Raw genomic sequence first — 22,934 nt, 5'->3', positions numbered from 1 at the left:
TCAGGCCCCTGACTGACAAAAGTTTTACCGACAAAACTGCTAGTGTCGACATAGCCTAAGTTACTTTTTTAGGTGATACCAGAAGACACAAAGCTTCATATCACTCCAAGCAGTGTTGAGATACAGGCTAGTCTCATCTTACACGCATTTAACATGTGCGAATTCAGCTTTGCGTGGTCGGCAAAAACAAAAAACAAAGAGAAAAATAACAATTTAAATATTGCACCTGTGGTGCGGGCAATTCCGCCCGCCATTACACTCAATGTAATTTTGACTATACATGATTTTTGCTTTACATGCTGATAGCGGAACGTAACCCCAGCGTAAGATGAAACTCGTCTGTAACTTGACGGGGCACTGTCAACTTTAAAATGCATGTTTCAGGTTGAATTTAAGAATAAACTTTCATAAAACCCTAAACCAATAAACATAGCCAAAAAACATGAAAAAAGGTTAGACATCTCCCCTTGCTGCGTTGTAACCCAAACAACTGCCCTTAGAATCAAAGTAAAATTGGGTGAACAAAAATTAAACGGATTTCATGTTCTAAATCAAATGAAGGTAAAAAGGAAACAAGGTACATAAACAGGGACAAGTACATTTGAATTTAATATTTTTCTTCATCTCTAATAATATAAAATGTTTGTAACAAGTAAAAAATCAGAATTTTTTAACTGACAGTGTCCTTTTAAATATCAGTGATCTATTTTACCAGGCACAGGATGTAGAATCAATAAAGTCCTCAGGGAAGGAGCAAACAGGAACATTAAATGTTACACTGGATTCTGTGTCCTGGGTGCCCTTGCTCTCTTGAAAGTGGTGAGGTCGCATGTCCACACTACCACAGACCTACAAGCACTGGTGGTAGAGTGCGCTCAGCCACGTTACTGAGTGTGGACACCGAATTCACTGGAGTGTTTAGAAGGAGTTGCAAAACAGGACAGAATGCAGTGGGGCCTTTCAAATGAAGTCAATGAAAGCACAGGAAAGGGAACACAAGTGGTTTTATGGACAAGTTCAGGGATAAGTGAGGCAGTGAGTGGAAGCTGATAATCGCTGAATCAGCAAGGCTGGGGGATGGTGTACATGAATGAGTATGAGGGACAGAAAATGCTACATGTGCGTCACTGCCTCTTGCTATGCACTGATGTAGAGTGTGGTACCGTCTGGTGTAGGTACAGCACATACACTTTCCTTCATATATTGCAGTTTTAGCCTTAATACTAAAATTGGACATTAGAAAATATAAAGCATGATATCTGCATTTAAGTTTTACATATCGCTCAAAGGTAATGGAACTGACAGCAACTCTATTACCAGAATTAATGTACAGTAATTCCTCACTTAAAGTCGTCCCAGTTAACATTGTTTTGTTGTTATGCTGCTGACCAATTAGGGAACATGCTTGTTTAAAGTTGTGCAATGCTCCCTTCTACCGTCCTTTGGCAGCCACTTGCAGGAAGAGCAGCCTGTTGCAGCTAGCTGGTGGGGGCTTGGAACCAGGGTGGACCAGCAGCCCTCCTAAGTTCCCTGGGGTGCTGCAGCTACCCAGCAGGCTAGCAATTGCAGCTGTCCCTCCCCCCAATGCCATGTGCTGCTCCTGCTCTCTGCCTTGGAGCTGCTCCCCAAGATTCCTGCTTGCTGTGCGGAGGGCTTGAAGGAAGAGGGGGGCTAATGTGAGGGTGTCCCCCTTCCCACTACTCCTGCATCCCACTTGCCCCATCTTCCATAGAGCAGGGGGGACACACCGGGGCTCAGGACAGAGGGAGCTTGCAGCAGCTGGTCTCAGCAAGCTGATCTAATTAACAAGGGAGTGTACTTAAAGGGGAAATGCATCTCTCTCTTTCACACACATACTCCCTCCCTAACATCGTTTGGCTTAAAGTGGCATTTTTCAGGAACATAACTACAACGTTAAGTGCGGAGTTACTGTACTTGCTAAGAACTTTCAGAGGTTGTCCTAGGAAACTGACATTGTACTACTTCAAAACTATCCCTGTTACAATGTATATATTATATGGCAAGACACATTAGTACCGGTTTTCATATGAAAAGGAAGTATCTCAAGCTACAAGTGTAACAAGCATGTGACCAATTTATAAACAAGGGGAGTAGAACACCTTTAACACTGATTTATACTGCAAGGATGTTCAGATTGGAAAGACAAATCAGAACCAACATTATGTTGCCACCAATAGTCTACAGGCAGATAGAGAACCCTAATCCAAATTGACTTTCAACCACCATATTTTGGAGAAAAAAAGCCCTCACCATAACTGACTCCCTCCCCATCTATCTTTATAAAAATACTCATTCAGGAATTTGTATCTGCTGAGTTTCAACATGGTTATTTCAAATAAAATGAAATATAGACAAGGAATATGTTAAATTTAGCCTTTGCTAAAGAGGGATGTTTCCCAACCAATTTCACAATATTTTGAGCTACACGTGTCAAACAATACTAAGGAGTCTACAGTGTGTGTGTGTGTGTGTGTGTTTTTTTTTTGTTTTTGTTTTTTAAAAACAGGAGATAAAAATCAGAACAGTGATCTGTTACACGTAGGTTAAACGGACAGCAGGACTGATTCAGCCATGCTGTGCAATACAATCCGTTAAGGGTGTGAACCTTTCCAGGACTGAAAGGGTCCACTCAGAAAACCTGAGATAAATGGCACTTTAACTTAACTGCTAAGTTGACAGGCAAAATGTCATGAGCCACAGATGAGGAACATTACTTCAGAAAGAACTCAGTAAAGAACTAGAAAAATCTGTTGGAAACTTGAGGAAAGAAAAGCTGAAATGTAGCCTTACCATCTTTACCCTTTAAAGATAAAGGCCAGTAGTTGGGTGCAGGTACAAAACTTCATAAGATTCACTGAACTATATTACTAGGACTTTTCAAACCCAGATCACATAGGACTGACTATTCTACCCTACTTATGCAGTAGCCAAATCAAGTGGCATCTTGGCCAGCTTATCCCAATAATTAATAGGAAGGTCTCTTTGGTTCACTTCCTTTAGCATCATCTTTGTTACAATTGCAGTGCACTGACTCCAGGAGTCCTTTGCAGAGTGCAGACTGAAAAATCAATACTAACTCAGCCAGCTAGGTCAGTGTTAGGACTTTGCTGCAATATGATTTTGGACCCCAACATAAAAGGTAAAGAAGATGCCCCTAAAAACAGAATCCCCCTGAAAGAGACACAGGGGCAGAGCTATGCAAGCAACAAAGAATGACTGAAATTGCATGAAATGGGATATAAGCAGAACCAAGCCATCTTGGCTACAGAAAGTCTACAGTGGCATCTTCCTGCTCCCAATACGCAACATTGCAAGCATCATCCCAGAGCTGCTGGTATAAAAAACAGAGTAAGTGGGCATCTTTGGGTTTAAAAAAAAAAAAGAAAAAGTTAAAATGTTGCTACTAAAAGAAGTCAAACCTGAAATAAAAGGGCCAGCGTAATATGGCTTACTAAACCCTAATTTTGCATACTGTGTAAAAAATTTTTAAAAACTGTTTTCAAACTCTCAATCACAACCAAATAATTAAATTAAGTCTGTTTGTAACTGAAGAATTATGAAAATATTTGTCTTTTGTTCAAATCAAGTAAAAAATCCTCAATAATACATCGTAATATTTTCTTCTGAAAACTAAATTGGAAGATCTACTCTCAGCAGATTTAAGTGTATTACACACAATGTTTTATTAATTAAGATTTATTGATTTCCATTGTATTTACTTTAAATATGATTGAAGCTGACTGCAGAAAAGGGATGCTGAAATTTTTAAGTTAAAAGTAAACTAATGGTGAAAGAACATCACCTCTGGCTTCCGTCAATGCCTCGTTATATCGTATTTTATTAATAAAGTTCCAGGACTGTCACATCCAGGGATGTTGGAGGCCTCTCCCAGCAGTGTCCTTTGTTTTGTGCCAGTCTCCTGTGCCAGAGGTGAGCGTGCTTTCAAAAATACTGCCATTTGCCCAGTACTGTGTCTTTGATTGCATCAACATACTGAGTAGGTACCCAATAGACCCAGTAGTAAGATGCTTCTGTAGGGCCCAGTTGAAATGCCTGCAAAATTAAGAGGACAACAGGTAGCATTTACAGATTGGAAACAAACAGAACAAGTTGTGTCAGACAATCTGGATGGCCAATTCATTTACTCTGAAATTAATTTAATCTAATCTACTGTGACTACTGCCTCCTCCAAATGCTCCTACCTCATACTCAGTGCAGAATCTGCAGCACAACTCCTAGAAAAAAATCTAACCAGATAACTCAGTGCACAGGGCTGAGAAGCCAACCAAGGGCTGAGGCAGATGGCGGCATTGTAGCAGCTGAAGTTACAAAATACTTGCTGAATTTAAATGTTAAATACCATTATCTATTTATTATGACTGATGTAAATAGGAGAGAGAACTACGAAGTGGCAACAGTCTCTATCCTTGTGGTTTGAGCAACAGTTTATGCCCTAATCTGAAGAGGCTGCTCTTCCATCTGAGTGATCACAAATGGAATGCTTGGAAAAGGCATGGAACAGCCTCCTCTTGCAGATAATTTTTTGCTCAGGGCATTTTCCCCTTTCCTCCCACAAAGAAAGAAGTGGAATTTCTGTCTAAAACTTATCTCAACATTACAAAGTTTAGTTACAGTGATATTCTTTAAAAGAAAGACCTGAACTGGAAAAAAAAGAACTCTTGGACTTTAACAAGCCCCATAGCAGAATTGACATTACCCTTGCCTGATATGTATCACTTTCCTAAACACATTACCAACCTTTCAGAGATTTAGTACATTAAAATGGAGGGTGGGAAAATTCTTTACCTCCACTGAGGCAAGTAGAGAAAATGAATACAACAGGAATTAATGCAGAACCAGATATGGGGAAATAATACCAGCAGTAACCTAAGAGCTAACCTCTTTTCTGACAAAGGAACATCACCACAAAGTGTTTATTTTGAGAAAATGATCAGAGAGAAGTTCACTCTAGGACAGAGATCGGCAACCTTTGCCACACGGCCTGCCAGGCTAAGCACCCTGGCAGGCCGGGCCGGCTTGTTTACCTGCCGTGTTCGCAGGTTCGGTCGATCAATTTGCCGCTCCAGGCCAAAGAGGGCTGCGGGAAGTGGTGTGGGCTGAGGGATGTGCTGTCTGGCCTGCCAGGGTGCTTACCCTGGTGGGCCGCATGCCAAAGGCTGCCAATCCCTGCTCTAGGACTACTAACTTTCTCCTATTGTAACTGTTAGTTAAGTTCTTACTGAGCTAAAGATTGTTCTGGAAAAATTTTTTAGTGGAAAGTAATGCTGAAGATGTGGAATTCTTACTGGCCCCAATGTTAGGGACATAAGTGTTGATACAAAGGAAGAAACTGAAAAGACAAATGTTAACTATAATAAAATCAGATAGGATTATGGCCATGTTTTCAGAAGAGTTCAGCACCCAATCTGCACACAACAAGCTAAGCTCTTCTGAAAGTCTGTCCCCAAGTATAATGATACACCATTTTAGGAAATACTCCAAATTTAAACATTTCTGACAGAGGCTGTGCTCTCATTTCAAGCCATAGGATTTTAAATGGCTTTAAAGCTTGGGTAGAAACTGTTCAGTATCTCAAAGTCATGGCAAGCATTCAGCTCATACTGCTCAGAATACTTACTCTGCAATAGCAGACAATATTGAAGGGGAAGCCTTTTAGAAGCATTTAAAACCTTCAAGGCTGTCAACCTTGGCCTTTTTCTAACTTAAACCTCCTGTTCAATGTATTAGCATCAAGTTATTAGTCCATTATTACTTAAGCAGAGGAATTACTTACCATCATGTGATAATCCTCATGTCCTTCAATAGATTCACTCACCACATTTTTAATGGACCCCATGGGTATTTTTTCTGTTCTCTCTACATTAAAATGGATAAAAATAATGTTTGATATATCAGCAGTGCTTTGCTACAGTGCTTCATATTGACTTCAGACACCATCTATCACACTCCTGTTGGGGGAGGGACGGGGTAGCAGCATGCAAGCAATTCAGAGTAATCCCAGTCCCTGCCCCCCAAACTTTGATGACTCATATTGTGCCAGGTAGCCCCTCTAAATACCAGACAACTTAATTTCTTCAACCAACCAATATAGGATCCTGACCCTGCAAACACTTATGCATGTGCTTAGTTTTACTACTGTAAGCCGTCTCATTAAAATTGATAGGACTCAACTGTAAAGTGAAGCACGTACATATATGTATGTGGGATCAGGGTCTAAGTGTGTAAAACAATTACCTCTTTTCATCCTTCCAATTTCTGCAGAATTGAGCTATGGAAAAGTGTACAACTCTCCATCAAGATCTAATCCTGTCTCCAGCACAAGACCGCATGTAGTGGTTATTATAAAGGTATTAAAATGATAGGAAGGGAAATATTAATAAGAGTATAGAAGGGAGAGAAAATACAAGACATATTGAAAAAATGACTATGATAACATTACAAAATAATGGATTAGGTAGTCAGCTGTGATCAAGATGAATTACTAAAGCATAGGACTCAACGATGGATTTCTTCCATTCCTTATCTATGACGTATGTCCTCACTTCTTCCTTTAGACTTTAAACTAAAATCTTTCCTCTTAATTCCTACTTCCATCACCCATGTCAGTCTGGCACTCTAAGTTCCTCTTCTTGAGAGCAGAACGCAGATAAAAACAAGCTCTAATTATAGAAGATAAGCCAAGCAATGCACACCTTAAACGAGGAACACTCTTTGAAGTGCCACGCAGAAAGCAGCAACTGCTCGGAAAAGATACATAAGAAAATGCAGCAGCAGAGGCATTTTGTTACACCATAGAGAAGACAAAAATGTAAAAATGTAAACCAATAATCTCCATTTTAATGCAATAATTACTCTGACCCTATGGCTGTCACAGACCAATTCCAATCAAATTGATGGGAAGATGATCATTTACTGAGCAAATTACTTGGCACTTATTCTGCATCCTCCAAATATTAACTGATTACTTCTCATAACATCTCTGAAATGGACAGGTCAATGAGGCATAGCCAGAGGAAGTTGTTTGCCCTAGGATCAAAAGGTGCTTTTGAAATACTAATCCTCAAAATCTGTAGCAGAGGGAAAGGTAAGTAATTATTCAAACACTAATTAGCCAATAGAACACACCTATCAATAATGAAACGGAGAGCAACTCTGACTTGATGGCACCAACACCCAGCCCATGCTGTAATAGGACTAGTTCTCCAACAACCATTTAGCCTAACAAAAATGAAGTCACCGTACTGGGTGTTGCCACAGGATTCATAGATTTTAAGTCCATAAGGGACCATAATGGTAATCTAGTCTGACCTCCTGGACATCATAGGCCCACAGAACCCAGCCAGCAATTTCTACTAGGCTTTGGAAGAAGACCTGTGCTGCATGGGAGCTAAGGTTTGCAAATGTTTGCAAAGCTCAATATAGAAGTATTAATTATCATCATCTTGCAGCAGGAAATTGTTATCCAAGCTGACAGAACAGTCCAGCTAAGCTCTCATACTCAGACAACAAGTCCCCCACATTCTTCTCCCCCATTTTTGCAGCATCATCCTGTCCTGGCAAAGGGGAGCAAGGCATGGGTTCCTTTAGTTATCTGGAAGCAAAGGAGTTAATTTGAGAGTGATGTCCCCCGCACACTGTGCTATCTCCACAGTACTTTCAGCTCCTGCTGGCCTGTCTTCAAGATTATAAATTGAATTCCCTGCCATGGCACATCTGTCATCTCTAAACTAGATTGCAATTGCACAGCCCTGAAACAAGTCACCCAAATCATTTCAGTTCCTAGAACAGATAATGAGAGTGGTGCCAGTATTCCTAGCAGTATTTCAGCTCTGAGAGAGACCCTCTGTGGCTTTAGATAAGTCCCTGAGCCTCCCTGTGCTGTGGGGATTAAATTGCTTATGCAGTGCTCTGAAGATAACAAATGTTATGAATGCTAAGTATTATAATCCACAATTGAGATTTAGGGCTAAGAATAAGTTTATTTCACAGAGGTCATGGATCTCCCAGGTGCCGGCCCTGGAGCTCCGAGCTGCTGTGGGAGGCAGGGCACCCCGGAGCAATGAGCTCCCATGGGTGGTGGGTGCTGCCCCCCTCGTCAGTGACTTTTACTAAAAATAACCATGACAAAATCTTAACCTTACTTATGGCATAATAATACAAATAAACTCAAGCTTTCCAAGTACAAATATGTAAAATATTTTGTAATATTCAGCCTCCTGAAGAAAGCCTATCTGGGAAAGAAACAGTGAACATCCGATTTTGAATGATTCATATAAAAAGAGCAGGAGCCATTCCTTTAAGAACATTTATTCTTGACTGAAACTGATCTTTATGATGGGACTGCCAACAATGGCATGTACCCAGTCTGCGATTGCTAGGAGCAAATATTGCCAACAGATGGAGACGTGATGCTAGATGGGGACGGCTCCGAGTTACAGCAGAGAATTCTTTCCCAGGTGTCTGGCTGATGGGTCTTGCACACATGCTCAGGGTCTATCTGATTCCTTCCTGACTTCAAATATGGCAATCTTCCCCCAGGTCAAACTGGCAGAGACGCTGGGTTTTTTTCTCCTTCCTCTGCAGCGTTTGAACAAGTGTAAATGGTAGATTCTCCACAACTTGAAGTCTTTAAATCATGATTTGAGGACTTTAGTAACTCAGCCAGAAGTGATGGGTCTATTACAGCAGTGGGTGGGTGAGGTTCTGTGACCTGCAATGTGCAGGAGGTCAGACTAGATGATCATGATGGTCTCTTCTGACCTTAAAGTCTAGTCTGTACACACACAACTAGTCAATACCTGGAGTAATAATCTTAGTCACTTACCTTTAGTGCCTATCCACAGCTGATCTTGCTCTAGTTTAAAGGTCAGCCTCACTTTCCCCCCTGTTTTGTTGTACATGCCGGATAAGGGCACTGTTGGCAGGCGCTCCTAAAAATATGCAATACGAAAAGTGAAAATGCAAGACTTAAAATGCACAAGAAAAAGCTGTAGAGTACTAAGATAGCAAGGGGAACAAATCTGGAAAAAGTCTAAGGGAGCACGATCAATAGGCTGGTAGCATATTTCCTGATCAGGACAGTGGTCCGAGTGGTTATTTTAACTTACCTGAACACCCTTAACAGAAGGCATCACGTCTTCAGGTTTTCCTTTATCCAATACTTTTCTGTGTTGCTATAATGAAAAACAGACATTAGACTACTGAAATGTGACATAAAGCTTTTAATTTACTCCAGACCACTTCCTGAAATACCATGCAACAGATCTATATAACTTTTTTTTTTTTTAAATAGGGTAAAAGTCATTTATCATACAGAAACTGGTTAGTTTTAAAAGTTAACTGGTTTTTTTATGACTGTCTAAAGAAATACTGTGAATCAAAACCTAAAGAAGATGCAAAAAAGGAAAAAGTCTTCTATTGTGTACAGAAGCCAGGCACCAGTTTAATATCACAGACGAGTTATCCCTTAGCAAGACAATTGTAATAATCAGGTGTTATGTTCAATGACTTTCAGAAATACAATCCTTAGATTTAATAAAGTAACAGAGCAACAAAACCAGAATAAATTAGAGCACTAGTAATTATGAAAAACATGCTTGCGACTGACAAGTTTGCTGAGTACCTTTGAACAATGATGAAATTTACAGTAAATGTGAACTATGATAGATTATAAAAAGACAAAAGCATATTTCATAAAAGAATTGCAGACCAACAGTGGACATTAACTTTTAACGGAATTTGTTGCTGATGAAAGATTCGTGGCTGAAAACAACTAGAATTAAAAGCCCTTTACTCAGCTCTACCACAGAAGCAGCACAGCCATGACAGCATGCTTTCTTACACTGTAGCTGAACTTTCTTATGGGGGGAAAACACTTTTAGATGTGAGGAGTTCAGTGTTCTCTGTGCTGATGAAGCTGCCAAAAAAGGGACCACTAGGTGCCAACTATGAAGGTGGTTTTGGAGACATAGCAACTAGACTGCTAGGAATGGGACTAAGATCATTATGTTGTTTCACATTAGTGACTGAACAGCCACCAATTTTTGCTCACTTGACCTAAAAGAGGAGACTAAAAATAGAAATATGAAGTCTGTCTCTTGTGAATCCTTGCTATTAACATTTGTTTTATTGAGTTGCTGAGGTCCATAAGTCACTAGAGCAGCACTGACCTTGCGAATCCAGGGCTTCCACTGGACTAGACAGATATCAATATCACAGAATGTTCTGTTAGAACTGATCTATGCTGGCCCCTTCTTGTAATACTGATTGTAAGAAAAATAGTCTACTTCAGAGTGGAATAGAACTCAAGGGTTAGAACATAATGTTACACAAGAACTGTAGGAGCCCAAATTTCCTTGTCCTATGCCAACAGTTATTGAGACAGCACTTACCTTTTGTCTACAAAGCGGCTCTTTTTTATTTTCTTCAGATTTCACCTCTTGTTGAGCAGCTTCTTTGGGAGTATTTACTGCTAGCACATCATTGATAGTTGAACCAACAACCATTATTTTTGCACCATTTGTTACTCTGATTTCCCGTAATGTTTTCTCTTCTGGTAGAAGCCCCTTAAACATGACTTTCTGCATAGTGGGTGGAAGGCCTAAGAGGCAAGAATTAAAGAGCATTTTAAACCCCCATATTTGTGGTCAGAAGAGAAACAAACCTATGTCGCAAGTAATTATGTCTGCATGCTGCATACTCGAGATTTTACCTGTGAGAGAGTGAATTTTCTCTTTCAGATCAGCCCCTGTGCTGTCAAGTGGGAACTTCACATCATATTTATTTTTGTTCCAAATGATTTTTAATTCTACTAGATCCTTCTCAGTCTCGGAATCGCCACCGTTGCTGACTGAAGCCTGTGAAATGGCTGCATCCTCTTGTAGCTGGTCCATTTCCAAGGCTTTTCCAGCAGCAGCGGAATTGCTTTCCCCAGTATCTCCACAGTTAAGCTGCAGTTTCTGAGCTTCTGTTTCCATACCAGGTTCATCAACTTCTAAGAAAACAAACAGACCCAGACAAGCCCAGAGGGAGGCACGTTGGGCGATTAACGCTGCTGAGGTCTCCCGCCGGCGGCTCCGCTCTCCCCCGTCCCCGTGCTCCTCAGGGCCAGAGACACTGGCACTAAGGCAGCCGCTTCGCTCCTCCGCCTCTGCTCCTGCTGCCTCCAGCCAGGAACCAGGGCCCAGGTGCCCGTGAGACTCAGACACCCCCTCCCACGGCGGGGGGCAGCTGCCAGGGCTCCCCCCGATCCCGGGTCTCAGCACCCCGCTGCCCGGGCTGCGCCTTCCCTCCCGGGGCTCTATCCTCTCATGGCAGCCTCGGGGGCAGCCCTCCGACCCCGGCACGAGGCCCCGTCCCACCACGGTCCCTGCCCCGGCTGCCACCAGCTCTCACCATCAGGGGAGGCAGAGGCGGCGGCCATGATGATTGTGTACAATCCGCCCGCGGGGGGTGCTGGGAAACGCCGTGCGCTGGGATTGGTCCCCACTGGCCCCCGTACCCCGCCCCCACTCGCCCAGGATTGGCCCCTACTGGTCCCCGTACCCCGCCTCCACCACCAGAAGCGCCTAGGCACGAGCCGTTCGGTGGCGCTCGCTGCTTCAGAGCGCAGTCCCGCCGCCAGACGGGGCCCGCTCCCCTCGGCCCTGGCGCGCGGGCAGGAAATGGGTCCGGGGCGGCGGGGTCTATGGCTGCTGCCGGGCTCCTGACAGACCCCGCGCCAAACCCCAGCTGCCGCCTGGGCAGCGGGACGGGAGGGCTCGGGCTCGGGCCGCACGCAGCCCGGCCCGGCCCGGCGTTACCCCCTGGTCTGGCCGGTCCTGAGGGCCCGGCGGCGCAGGCCCCCGCGCACCACCGGCCCTGCCCGGAGCAGGCTGGCTCCGCGCTCTCCGGCCATGGCTCGCTACGGGGCCAGGCCGCGGCGGTGCCCGTCGAGATGTGACGTTGACACCTCACCGGGAAATCGCGCGCTGCGAAGCAACGTAGCCCGTGTGCACGTGGGGAAACACCCGCGTGCTGTTGGCGCGGAGGGTAAAAAGCGCCACTTCTCCAGCCTGACGCCCGCGGCCCCTGGGAGGCCCGGAGTTAGTCGGGGTGGGGGGCTATGATTGGCCAGTGCGGAGTGACTTGTAGCTCGGGCCCCCGGTTTAGACACGGCGAAGTACCCGACAACAATGCCTGGAGCGGAGGAGTAAGATAAACGGGACCTGCGCCTTTAAGGGGCCCCCGCCCTTTGGGGTGAGGGTGCCGCCGATTGGCTGGCTGTGCAAACCCGGATGTAATTCCCGCACCCACGTGCGTGCTGAGCCCCATGCTGGCTGTGCCGGAACGGGCTCTTCTATGGCCCCTGCGCTGCGGGGTGTTGGGGCCCTCCTGCGGGTTGCTCCCCGCTGGCTGTCTCCGCGGGGCGCTAGAGTGTCGTCTCAAGCGGGGGATGTGCCCTGCGGAGCTGGGGTGAGGGTGCGGTTCGCGCCCAGCCCCACAGGTAAAGGACTCCAGTCCCAGCACAGGGTGGCGGTAGCAGCTGGGGTTAGAGTTTTTTGTCCTTGCCTACATCTGAAGTTACCCGTAAGGGGATAGCACGTTACTGGCCGGCGGGGGTTCTGCCCTACTGGAAGGGACACTTGGGGGGGAGGGTATAATTTGAATGTCAATTGTAAATGTCTCCTTGAGACGCCCATTGAGACATTCAAAAAGTGCCCGAAAACTAAACCAAAACTACCGAAATGTAGCTCATATTCGAGAGGATAAACTTGATGCGAGTTAAAAATGAGCCTCATTTCTCGTGATTCAGGAGTGGGGATGTAAACTTCTTTGGAATCTAAATATTAACTTAAACTATAAAAATCACTTATCTAGTACAGAGCCAGAAATAATTTTTTAAAAATTAAAAGTTGCTATTTAATAACCCTTCCCCATCAATAATATTTTTTGCTCTTTTCCCAATCTGCCTGCTGTTGGCATTTGCACTTTTGGAGAAACGTTTAATTTAAAAGTTTTCAAAGTACTTTATAAACAATTAGATAAGCTTCACAATGCCCCTGTGAGAGAGATCTCTATTATATCATTCTTCTCCTGAGTTTAAAGGCCCAGGATCACACACAAAGGCTTTGTATACACACTGAAGTTGCATCAGTTGAGCTAGAATAAATGTCTTAAATCGATTTAGTTAAACCAATGTTTACAGCTGGGTTGTGTCAATATAGTTTTAAGCTGATTCCTTCTCAATTTAAGTTGCAATATATCTAAGCAACAGAAAACTGATTTAAGAGTATCCACACAGAGACTTGCAGTGGTTTAAGTAAATAGATATATTTAAAAAAATTAAACTGATACAAGTTTTGTATCTAAACAAGGCCTGTTCCTGTGGCAGATCTGAGAATGGAACTCCAACTACCAGCTGCCACTTCTATGTCACAGGAATAGGTGCCTTAAAAATAATTAAGGACACAATCTGACAAATTGTTCTATCTGTATGAGCCCTTCAGCCTGTACAGAGCCCCATGCACTTTGGTGTCTTAGTGCTGAGTGGTTTGTAATAACAGAGCCTAAGATGGCTAGTTCTGCATGCTCAGTACTAGCACTCTCTCCCAGTGAAAATACACTGGTCTATTTTTAGTTCTTTTTGTTTTCAGGTTCTCTCTTGTAGCTTGCTACAAGGGTTTGTTTAATGTGGGTTGCGGGGGAAACCCTCTGAATTGAAACTGAACCTTCACTTCTGTGATACCTGACGTTTACATCCTTTCATCTGTGAAGGCTCCCAAAACATTTAAATACCTTTAAAAAATGTACGTTTCACACCAAACTGACATTATCCCTTCTCTGTCTTATCACATTTTGCAATTAGTTGCATTAGGGATCAGTTAAACTGCATGTGGGTAGGTTGTATGCTGAGTCAGGAGAAAATCTTGCAGTATTCTGCCCCAGCGATACATGTCTCCCAAATAAATAAGATAGAGGGCAATTTCCTTCCTCTGTAACTAGAAGCACTGACTAATGGCCTCCGCTAGAGGATGGGATAGTTACAAACTGGCCAATGTTTGGGCAGAGTTGGCAATCCGTGCAGACTCTTGTGATCTAACAGCCCACCCTGTCTTTAGTATGCCATTGCTTTTGACCTTCAGTTTGCTTATTTACTCTTTGAAGACTTGTCTGTAATAGGAAATTGAACAGCTGCTGATAATTTTCCATATGAGATCCCCATAACCAGTACTGAGACTTGTGTAAGTGCTAGGGCAGATCACACAAAACTCTTCAGTGTTTCAGAGAGGAAGACAGAAGCTAGTTATGCCTTCGGAAAGAGTTTTGAGACTGGCTTTCTTCAGTGGACACTGTCATTTAAACAATATTCAGCACCAGCTCAGGGAAGCCATTTCTGAAAACCAGTCATCAGTGCTTCAGTTTCCTAGTGTAGACAGAGCTTTAATGGCCTGCATAGCCATTTGTTGTTTCGCTGTGCTGTTCAGGTGCAAGAATGTGTTAAATGCCATCATAAAGAATAGTTTACAGTTCCTGTTGAAAAACCTCTTTGTCGATTGTATTTAATTTGGCCTGACTTGCTCTGTTTTCGCTCTGATAACCCAGGCTTTCTGCACTTGGGTGGCCTTCGTACTGCTTTGTACAATTACATTTTTGCCAGAAAACACCAAGGGTCTTTTATCTTGAGACTGGAAGATACGGATCAAAGTCGCGTGGTGGCTGGGGCTGCAGAAGGAATAGAGGATATGCTGGATTGGGCAGGTAACTTCCAAGTTTATACACTTCACTTCTTAACTACTGAAACAATCTACACCATGAAGAGTTTTACCATTAAAAAGAGCCTCTCTAAAATTCAAAATCCTGGCAACACTGTCCCTTGCTATTCAATATATTGATCTAGTGGTTATCATAAAGGGCTAGGAGCCAGAAGGGTCCTATTGTAGTAAGACTTTAGCTAATGATTAGGTGAGTGTTCTTTGGTTATCCTGTGCAGAAGGACCCATGCATGTTTACCTGGAAAGAGATGCATCCCTACCAAAGAAGTGTGTGGGAGGTTGGTGAAAAGGCCAGGAGTTGGAACTAAGAAAACTCAGCATGAGTTAAAAAAAATTGTGTGTGTATGTAATTTGCGAAAAAGGTTCTATGACGTGTCTTATAAGATTCAGAGGTGGCCGTTCATCTGTGTACACGCCAGTCCCCGGGTTGCATCCTTTGCCTCTTTTTGTGCTTGGACGAGTTTTAAAGCTACTACATTGATGCTGAGCATTTGAGAAGATAGTGTTACTGTAAATTCTGTTTAGCATCTTTATATTTAAAGATAGAATTCCAAGTACTCTCATAATCAAATAACTTTACAGTAGAGAAAATAATGGGTTCAAAATCTCAGTTGTATTTCTATGAAGATAGTGTAACTTATCAGAGGAAAGTGTGTGCATGTGCCCATACTTACATACTGCCATACTTGGCTACTTGAAATGTATTAGACCTGCTCAAGTATTTGCCAGTTTGTGATGGTCTCACCTGTCAGTGGCTGAAAACCTGAAGAGACTATAAACCAGGGATGGCCAGACTTACTGACCCTCTGAGCCGAATCTGACAATCTTCAGAAGTTCAAGAGTAGGTCTGCCAGGGCTTGGGGCTTCATCCCTGTGGGAGGCACCTGCTGGGGCTCAGGGCTTCAGCCCCGCTCCCCCTGAAGCCCTGAGCCCCAGCAGGTGTGCCTTGCAGGACTGGATTCCCCAAGGCCCCCCTCCCCATTGGGCAGAAGCCCCTACTCCACCATCTTCCTGCAAGACAGAGGTCCTGAGCGTTCTCCTCACCCAAGTCTAGTAGGTGGAGAATAGTAGGTGGAGAATGGGGTGGGACTCCGAGATCCGCACTTTAACTGTGAAAGACCCACATGTGGCTTGCGAGCCACAGTTTGGCCACTCCTGCTATAAATGCTAACACTATGGATGACTATGGAAGATTCCACTATAGTTCACCAAGTAGAGTCCCATGCTGCGTGTGAGCAGTGTGCTCTGTGGACACACTCCAAAGTAAAATCTTGCCTTCTGATCCCTGTTGAATGCTCTGCCATCAAATTTTACCTTGGATTGAGAGCTTGTTAAATCCCAAAACTCTGGCATTCCAGGTATCCCACCTGATGAAAGTCCTCACAAGGGAGGCCCGGTTGGGCCCTATCAGCAGTCTCACAGACTTGAGCTGTATAAGAAAGCCAGCGAGGTTCTTCTGGAGAATGGCGCTGCCTACCGCTGCTTTTGCACCCCTCAGCGCCTGGAACTGCTGAAGAAGGATGCGCTACGGAATCGGCAGACACCACGGTAGGGGGCTTCCTGTGGAGTGCGTCCATGCAAAACCAGTTAAGAAATCTCTGGCATTGGACTCTGAGACACCAGCTACCCAACTACAGGGGCACTGAAAGCATTAACAGCTCAGAATAATTAGAGCTCTTACTTATCACTTTGTCTTTAGCTCCAAATGTATCTTGTTGTTGAAGAGAAAGTCCCAGTCTTTAGCCTAAATGACCATGTTTAACATTTATATAGCACACACTGTCTCTAAAGAGCATTACACGCATTAACTGGCCAAGCTTCTCAATCCCCCGCCCTCCCAGTGAGGCGTGTAAGTAGATCAACGTTATCCCCACCTCACAGAACGAGGGGCTGAGACATAGAGGTGAGATAACTTGACCCAGCCCCAAGTGAACTGTTGCCGGAGCTGAGATTAGAACTCAGGATCCAGGCTAGAATAGAAAAAGCTGACCTTTTGCCAGTGGTACTGACCCAAGACCATTGCTCGCCTGTCCCAAAAGGTACGACAACAGGTGCCGACACTTGAGCTCAGAGCGAGTGGCTGAGAAGTTGGCGCAGGGCTCTGACTACGTGGTCCGCTTCCGGCTGAAGGAAGGTATGGAGCCCTTTCATGATCTGGTCTATGGATGGAGCAAGCATGAAGTAGCTACCGTGGAAGGTGATCCAGTGATCTTAAAAGGGGATGGCTTCCCCACATACCACCTGGCAAATGTGGTGGATGACCATCACATGGGAATTAGCCATGTTCTGCGTGGAACTGAGTGGCTTACTTCAACATCCAAGCACCTTCTTATCTACAGAGCCTTTGGCTGGGACCCTCCTCGGTTTGGCCACCTTCCGTTGCTCTTGAACAAAGATGGCAGTAAACTGTCCAAAAGGCAGGGAGACATTTTTCTAGAACATTTTGTTCAAGATGGCTGCTTGCCACAAGCTCTACTGGACATCATCACCAACTGCGGCTCTGGATTTGCAGGTACTGGGGAGAGGCCCAACACACTGGGAGCTGCCCCTAGGTCTGGCTACTTGACACGTTTGCTGCTTGTGGAAAGATTTGGTGTATTAATGTTTCAGCACTGTCTGAGCTCTCTTCAAAGGGGGTCAAAAAGGTCTCTACAACCAAAATGCTGCCAGCTCCTCTAAAGTCCCCACAAGAGTGCCGAGGGTCAGGATACCTCTGGGGAGCTGTTTAAAATTGAGTCCAGTTCCTAGTGGGCAACGGCTACCTACTAACAATCTCAGCAGAGAGGGAATGGATTATGGAGATTAACCCTCTCCCTCCCCCCATCTGGGAGGTGGCCCCTCCAGAGCGCGGGTGGGGTGGAGTGGGGAAAGTTTGCCGTCCTGCTGCCCTGCTCATGCTAGAGGATTTCAGTCCCCAAGACTGTCTGTTCAGCACCAGCTTCACTGTAAAATGAAAAGAGCTGGAGGTGGGGTGCAGGGGAGCAGCAGCTCCTCTGGGGACCGTTAAGGACACTTCCACTCTCTGATTAGTATTTAAAACACAACATTAAAGATTTTCCCCTGCCTGCTTAACCTGAAAGTCCATGGGAAGCTAGGCCAGTCACTCCCCTTCGGACTCTGGTTTTGCAGGAGTCTCAAACAGTCTCATGTCTTAACAAGACAGCACTTCCTGCATGTGGCTCAGGAACCCCACTGTGAATTAACCCCTTCCCACGGGATGAAACTTTCTCCCTCTGAACACTTTTGCTGATGGGTTGAGCATCGTGAAGATGATTTCTCTTTAAGAACTGAATCAGAATGGCAAAAGCCAGAGGGAAAAGTCCCAGGTTCCAATCAGCCATAGGGCTCTCCAAGCTGTCTGGTGCTTAGGAGATGCAGTATTGTTCTATGAAGCTTCGCAGTAATGCTCTGAATCAGTGTTTTCCCCCCAACCTTTGTAACAATTCAGTGCTGCTGTGACATGGCCTGGGTACCCTGCACTGGCGCTGCTGGGCAGACTGCTGCATGGGCAGGTGTTAGAGATACAGGCGAAATTATTAGTTAGGTAATGGCACTTCTACTCGAATGCTTCATTCAATGTCACCTGTTTAAAACAGGCTGAACTCCCTGGGCACTGCCTATAGCTGAGACTTGGTAGAAAAGTTGGCGGAGTCTGTTCTCAGAATGAGACTGGTATTGCACAAAGTCTTGGCATGGGGGCTCTGCCTTTCTTTTAAGAAGGTATCCTGCTCCGTGTTGGCACTGAGCAGGTGTGGAGGGACCCTCCAGTGTCACTGTTTCCCTGCTACAATGAACAGCACTGATACTAGCTCTCCCTGGGAGTGAATGCATGATGCCATTTTTGGGTTATTTTGCAGGGAATCAGATGGGCAGGACACTGGAGGAGCTGATCTTGGAGTTTGACGTGGGCAGAATTACCACTCACTCAGCCCTGCTGGATCTGGATAAACTCCCAGAATTCAACAGGTATGACAGTTGGATGTAGCACCTTATTCGTCTCCAACCAACTCTAAAAATTGCCCTTCGTGTACTTAGCTTCACCTGATGACGCATTCTACCTGGTCCCTTGGCCTGCTGTCCCATTCATGACCTTTTCTCTGTATTCTCCACTGTTGGGGTTCCTCTCTCCCTTGGGCGCCCCTCCATCTACTGAAAAGCAAATAGTTTTCCAGCAGCTCCATATAAGCGTCCTGCCCACTGCACACAATGGGAGGTTCAGCGCAATTGCTCCCTTCCTCTTTCACCTGATGGAGCAAGGCCCTGAAATCCACTATTCTGCGAATCGAAACCAAATGAGGGGAATTGACCCAGCCACCTAATCACACTAGCATTCATATGCCAGGAGCTTGGATACTATGGTGGTGGTCATGGTAGGAAAGCCTAGCTAGATGGGCCATGTTGCAAGGAGAATACAAGGACTTAAGTCTGAGTGAGAAATTACTTTTTAAAAATTATCATTATTAATGGTGTACCTCTGTGAAGTGCCCCACCTTCTCCCAGAGCCGTGTATTGAGGACTACTGAATATTTACACTCACTGTAATGTGGATTTTTCTATAGGGTTCTGTGCGTTTATTTTGTAAACACTGTATAATGACATTCATTAGTCTGAGTCTAAGCCAAAGAGGTCTATAGTCATTGGGATGGTTCTGTCTTCTGTGCAGGATTCACCTGGTCCAGCAGATTGGAGATGAGAGGCTACGACGAAAGCTGGTGATGGAGCTGCAGATGCAGGTGGAGCAGGTCTATGGCGATCGGCTTGTGGACAGAGAGGTTCTAGAGAAGAATTATGTGGAGCGAGTCCTCCTACTGAGAAAAGTATGACAAGCAGTAAAGCTGTAGTGCCCTTTGGGAGAGGAGTAGAGAGTGGGGAGGGCAGAAGCTCTACAGGTAACCCAGCTGGGTTCTGGGCAGTTCTAGAACTTGAGCTCTAAAGCTCCAAGGCCTTGCAAACAGTGAGAAGTCCTATTCTGCCAGTTCCAGACACCTGCATCCCTGCTTAATGCCAGAATATGGAGCTGTGGAGTCAGTCCAGGTTGCAGGTATGACACTCCAAGCATTTCCACTATCTTTGGAGACATACATGCCTATGCAGAATGACCTTGCTGGGTAGTGAGCAGTCATTTGTATCACCAAACCCACCATCACAGATGGTGGTCTCAGCAGAGAGTCCAAGGACTGAACGGGCCTTCTCTTGCCCCAGGAGATTGATTATCTCCGGAGTGCATTGGCTGTGCTGTTGGAGAAGCTTGCCTACCTTCTGCCTGTTCTGGGACTAAATGGGGAGAGCATGTTTCCAGTGATGTCACATGTGGTACTTTGTGGTTAAATCAAGGGGGTTCCTTAATTCAGAGCCCTCATCTTAAAGGAAGTGGCAAAGCAAGGGCTGAGGTGGGAGAAGAGGAGATGATGGCCCTGCCTAATGTTACATGAGCAAGGCCACATGGTTTCCTACACTCCAGCCCCATGAGATCACTGCGGGTTTGGGGGTCACTGCACATCTTGCTCTAGAAAGGCAGGAATGGCTCTTGAAAATGTGGTTTCACTATGGCAGCAAATACAAAATTACTCATGTGACTTCCTGCTTCTACCCTCAGTGAGTCAATGTAGGGGGAGCCATTTGTAGAGTCCTGCTCTGACTCAGCCTGCTTGCTCTACCGCTGGCCTCCTACAGAGGCTCAATGGCTCTGACTCATTGTTGCCCAGCACTTACATTGTCATTTACACCAGTGGAAAGTGGGTGTAAAATGCTACCCAAGCCAAGTGTCAGCATTCCGCTCTCTGAACTGATGAGAGTGCAGAGCAGTGGTGAATGACCCCTTTGCCACCCTGACATCTAACTGGAAATAGACTTTATCTTTTCTTTCCCTCAGCTGCCTTGACAGCCCTCCTTTCCATCCCACAGGGTCACATAAACCGCCTGAAGAACTTGGTGGCGCCTGAATATTCTTACTTATGGGTCAGGCCCTCAGTGTCCCGAGAGCAGCTGCAAACCATTTCAGCAGAAGTAGATGAGATAGGAAAGCTAGTAATAGGGTAAGTTTTTCAGATTTCTGGCATCATTTTATAATCCCTTGCCTATCTGAGCTACTGTTTTTCTGGTGCTCCTGAGGTAGTGCTTAGTCTCCTAAAAGCAATAGTTTGCTTGTATGCAAAAGGGTCATTTGGGGCAGCTCCTACTGTCAGTGGGAATTCCTCACCTCCATGTGTCACTAGACTGAGATGGCATCTTCTCTCCCAAAGGCTGATGGAAGGGCAGACTGCTGCTCTGACTACAGAAGGGTTAAATGAAGACCTGAGAGGCCTGCAGGAGCAGATGAGAGGGACCGAGTACAGCAGCATGATGAAACTCCTCCGCTTGGCCCTCAGTGGACAGCAGGTAAAAGCCATTTGAAGTTGAGACCTTAGGATCCCGTAATAACAGCCTGCTCTCTGGTCACAAGACATAGGCTTTTCAGTGCTAAATCTTTTTTGTGTTTTTCTCAGTTACTGTAATAAGTGAATGTGCTATTGTGAAAAAATCTCCTTGGCAGAGAGAGATGCTAAGGAAGGAAAGAGGTACCAAGCCATCCCCCTAGAATTGCAAACCTGTGGTTGGAAAGGCAGCTGGCTTTTTTGTAAGGGGCGTTGTCAGCTTTTGGGTTCTTGTGTGTGTCATGGTTCATAATGTAACCAACAATAAATTCCTCCTTTAGTCCAAAATGAATAAAAACCAGGGCGAGTTCTCTTGTGGCATAAATCCTCTGAGTTTGATAGTGCCACCCCAGCAGAGAAGTTGGCCTGATGTTGAGGACTTTTCTTCCCAGACTACAGAACCAGAGTCTTATATTAGAAATTTCAGGATATGTTAATCGCAGGTGACTGACAACTCATCATTCAGTCATCTCCAGTATAGAGTGATACAGACTTGTACCCACTAGATGTTACCAAGGGAAAAACATAAAAAACTCCAATTTCTGATAGCCTTGTGATGAGCGCAGTGTGGGAATGTGAGTAGCACAACAGAGTGCAGGCTTTCACTTATGCAGTGTCTTTTGTGTGTGTTTTCAGCACGGACCAAGCATTGCTGAGATGATGGTTTCCTTGGGACCTAGAGAAGTGTGTGAACGGATAAAGAAGGCACTCTCCAACTAGCAAGAAGCTTCCTAGAGGGAATGGCTCCAGCAGACAGCACTCCCCTTCAGACACTCTGAGCCCCATGTATTCTTCAGTACCCCGGCCTAAATTCTGTGGTCACAGTGTTTCAGAGGAACTGAGCCTTATATCATGCTGAATTTGTGAGAGTGCCATCAGCACATTTGCAGATCTCTGTGTGTCTTCATGAGGCATAACGTAGTTCATATAAGAGGTGCAACTGAATTCAGATTCAAACTTGCTTCATTGTCTTCATCTCATGGGACCAGGCTGGCATTCAGATTGGGATATGGAGTCCTTCATCTTAACTGTATGTTCAAGTCTAGCTTAGCAGTGACTGAAAATGGTTACTTCTGATGGCTGTTTGATTTCCCATAAGCCACCAGGGTGGTGATCTCATTTTGGAGCTGTGTCCACATGACCCAGAAACCGTCACAGCTGATGCTAATTAGCCCCCAGTTGACAATGTGAGCAGAGAGATCACTTGTAAATGGGCAATGTAGATTTGATCCCCTTTGCCATACAAAATGCCCTTCCAGTCTGGCTTGATGCATGTTGGTGGGGACTGTTGTGTGAAAGAAGTGTACACATTCCATTGCCTCTGTTTTGTGGATGACTCGAGGACTTTTTTTTCTAGCACTGTAACCTGCATTTTTCATTAATACTTAATTCTACTTTTTAAAAAGTCCCTGATGTTTTTGAACTGGACCCAGGAAAAGATAACGAACAGCAGTTTCTTTGCTAGAATATCACAGTGCACATTATCATTTCCAGTTGGAGCTTTAAAAATCAAATTGCTTTTTTTGAACAAATGCACTTTCATTCTGACATGAAATTGGGATGCAGGATCCTTTTCTTGCAGGTAATCTTACCTGCCTTCCCACCATCCCCCACCGCCCCCCCTTAACATGGCAGAGAAATCAGGCACATTTGTACAGCTGTATCTAAATGTGAAGTGAATGTGTAACTCTTTCGTATAATAAAAATCTGTAAATGTTTTACTGTG

General features: G+C 44.7%; 2 protein-coding genes across 4 annotated transcripts; one reads left to right on the top strand and one right to left on the bottom strand.

Moving 5' to 3' along the window:
- Positions 1–3,685: 3,685 nt before the first annotated feature.
- UBFD1 (ubiquitin family domain containing 1) lies at positions 3,686–11,527 on the bottom strand. 2 transcript variants are annotated; one of them, XM_050968622.1, is made up of 7 exons: positions 11,437–11,527; positions 10,754–11,035; positions 10,434–10,642; positions 9,150–9,215; positions 8,867–8,972; positions 5,816–5,898; positions 3,686–4,074 (listed from the first exon to the last, which is right to left on the bottom strand). In XM_050968622.1, the coding sequence occupies exons 1-7, from the start codon at positions 11,462–11,464 to the stop codon at positions 3,964–3,966; spliced, it is 885 nt and encodes a 294-aa protein (XP_050824579.1). In that variant the 5' UTR covers positions 11,465–11,527; the 3' UTR covers positions 3,686–3,963. The 2 variants fall into 2 exon arrangements, with proteins under 2 accessions (XP_050824579.1, XP_050824578.1); XM_050968621.1 differs by having other exon boundaries at positions 10,754–11,032; positions 11,437–11,502.
- A 743-nt stretch (positions 11,528–12,270) lies between these two features.
- Positions 12,271–22,929, top strand: EARS2 (glutamyl-tRNA synthetase 2, mitochondrial). 2 transcript variants are annotated; one of them, XM_050968604.1, is made up of 9 exons: positions 12,271–12,526; positions 14,626–14,781; positions 16,154–16,343; positions 16,835–17,307; positions 18,653–18,761; positions 19,459–19,612; positions 20,700–20,830; positions 21,038–21,173; positions 21,845–22,929. In XM_050968604.1, exons 1-9 carry the CDS (start codon positions 12,382–12,384, stop codon positions 21,926–21,928), a joined length of 1,578 nt encoding a protein of 525 aa, XP_050824561.1. In that variant the 5' UTR covers positions 12,271–12,381; the 3' UTR covers positions 21,929–22,929. The 2 variants fall into 2 exon arrangements, with proteins under 2 accessions (XP_050824561.1, XP_050824562.1); XM_050968605.1 differs by lacking the exon at positions 21,845–22,929 and adding an exon at positions 21,281–21,838.
- The last annotated feature ends 5 nt before the right edge of the window (positions 22,930–22,934 follow it).

The sequence above is a fragment of the Gopherus flavomarginatus genome, chromosome 9 (genome assembly GCF_025201925.1).
Source record: "Gopherus flavomarginatus isolate rGopFla2 chromosome 9, rGopFla2.mat.asm, whole genome shotgun sequence".
Taxonomy (NCBI): Eukaryota; Metazoa; Chordata; order Testudines; family Testudinidae; genus Gopherus; species Gopherus flavomarginatus.
The sequence above is the reverse complement of the archived record's forward strand: the minus strand, read 5'-3'. Positions and strand labels throughout refer to the sequence as shown.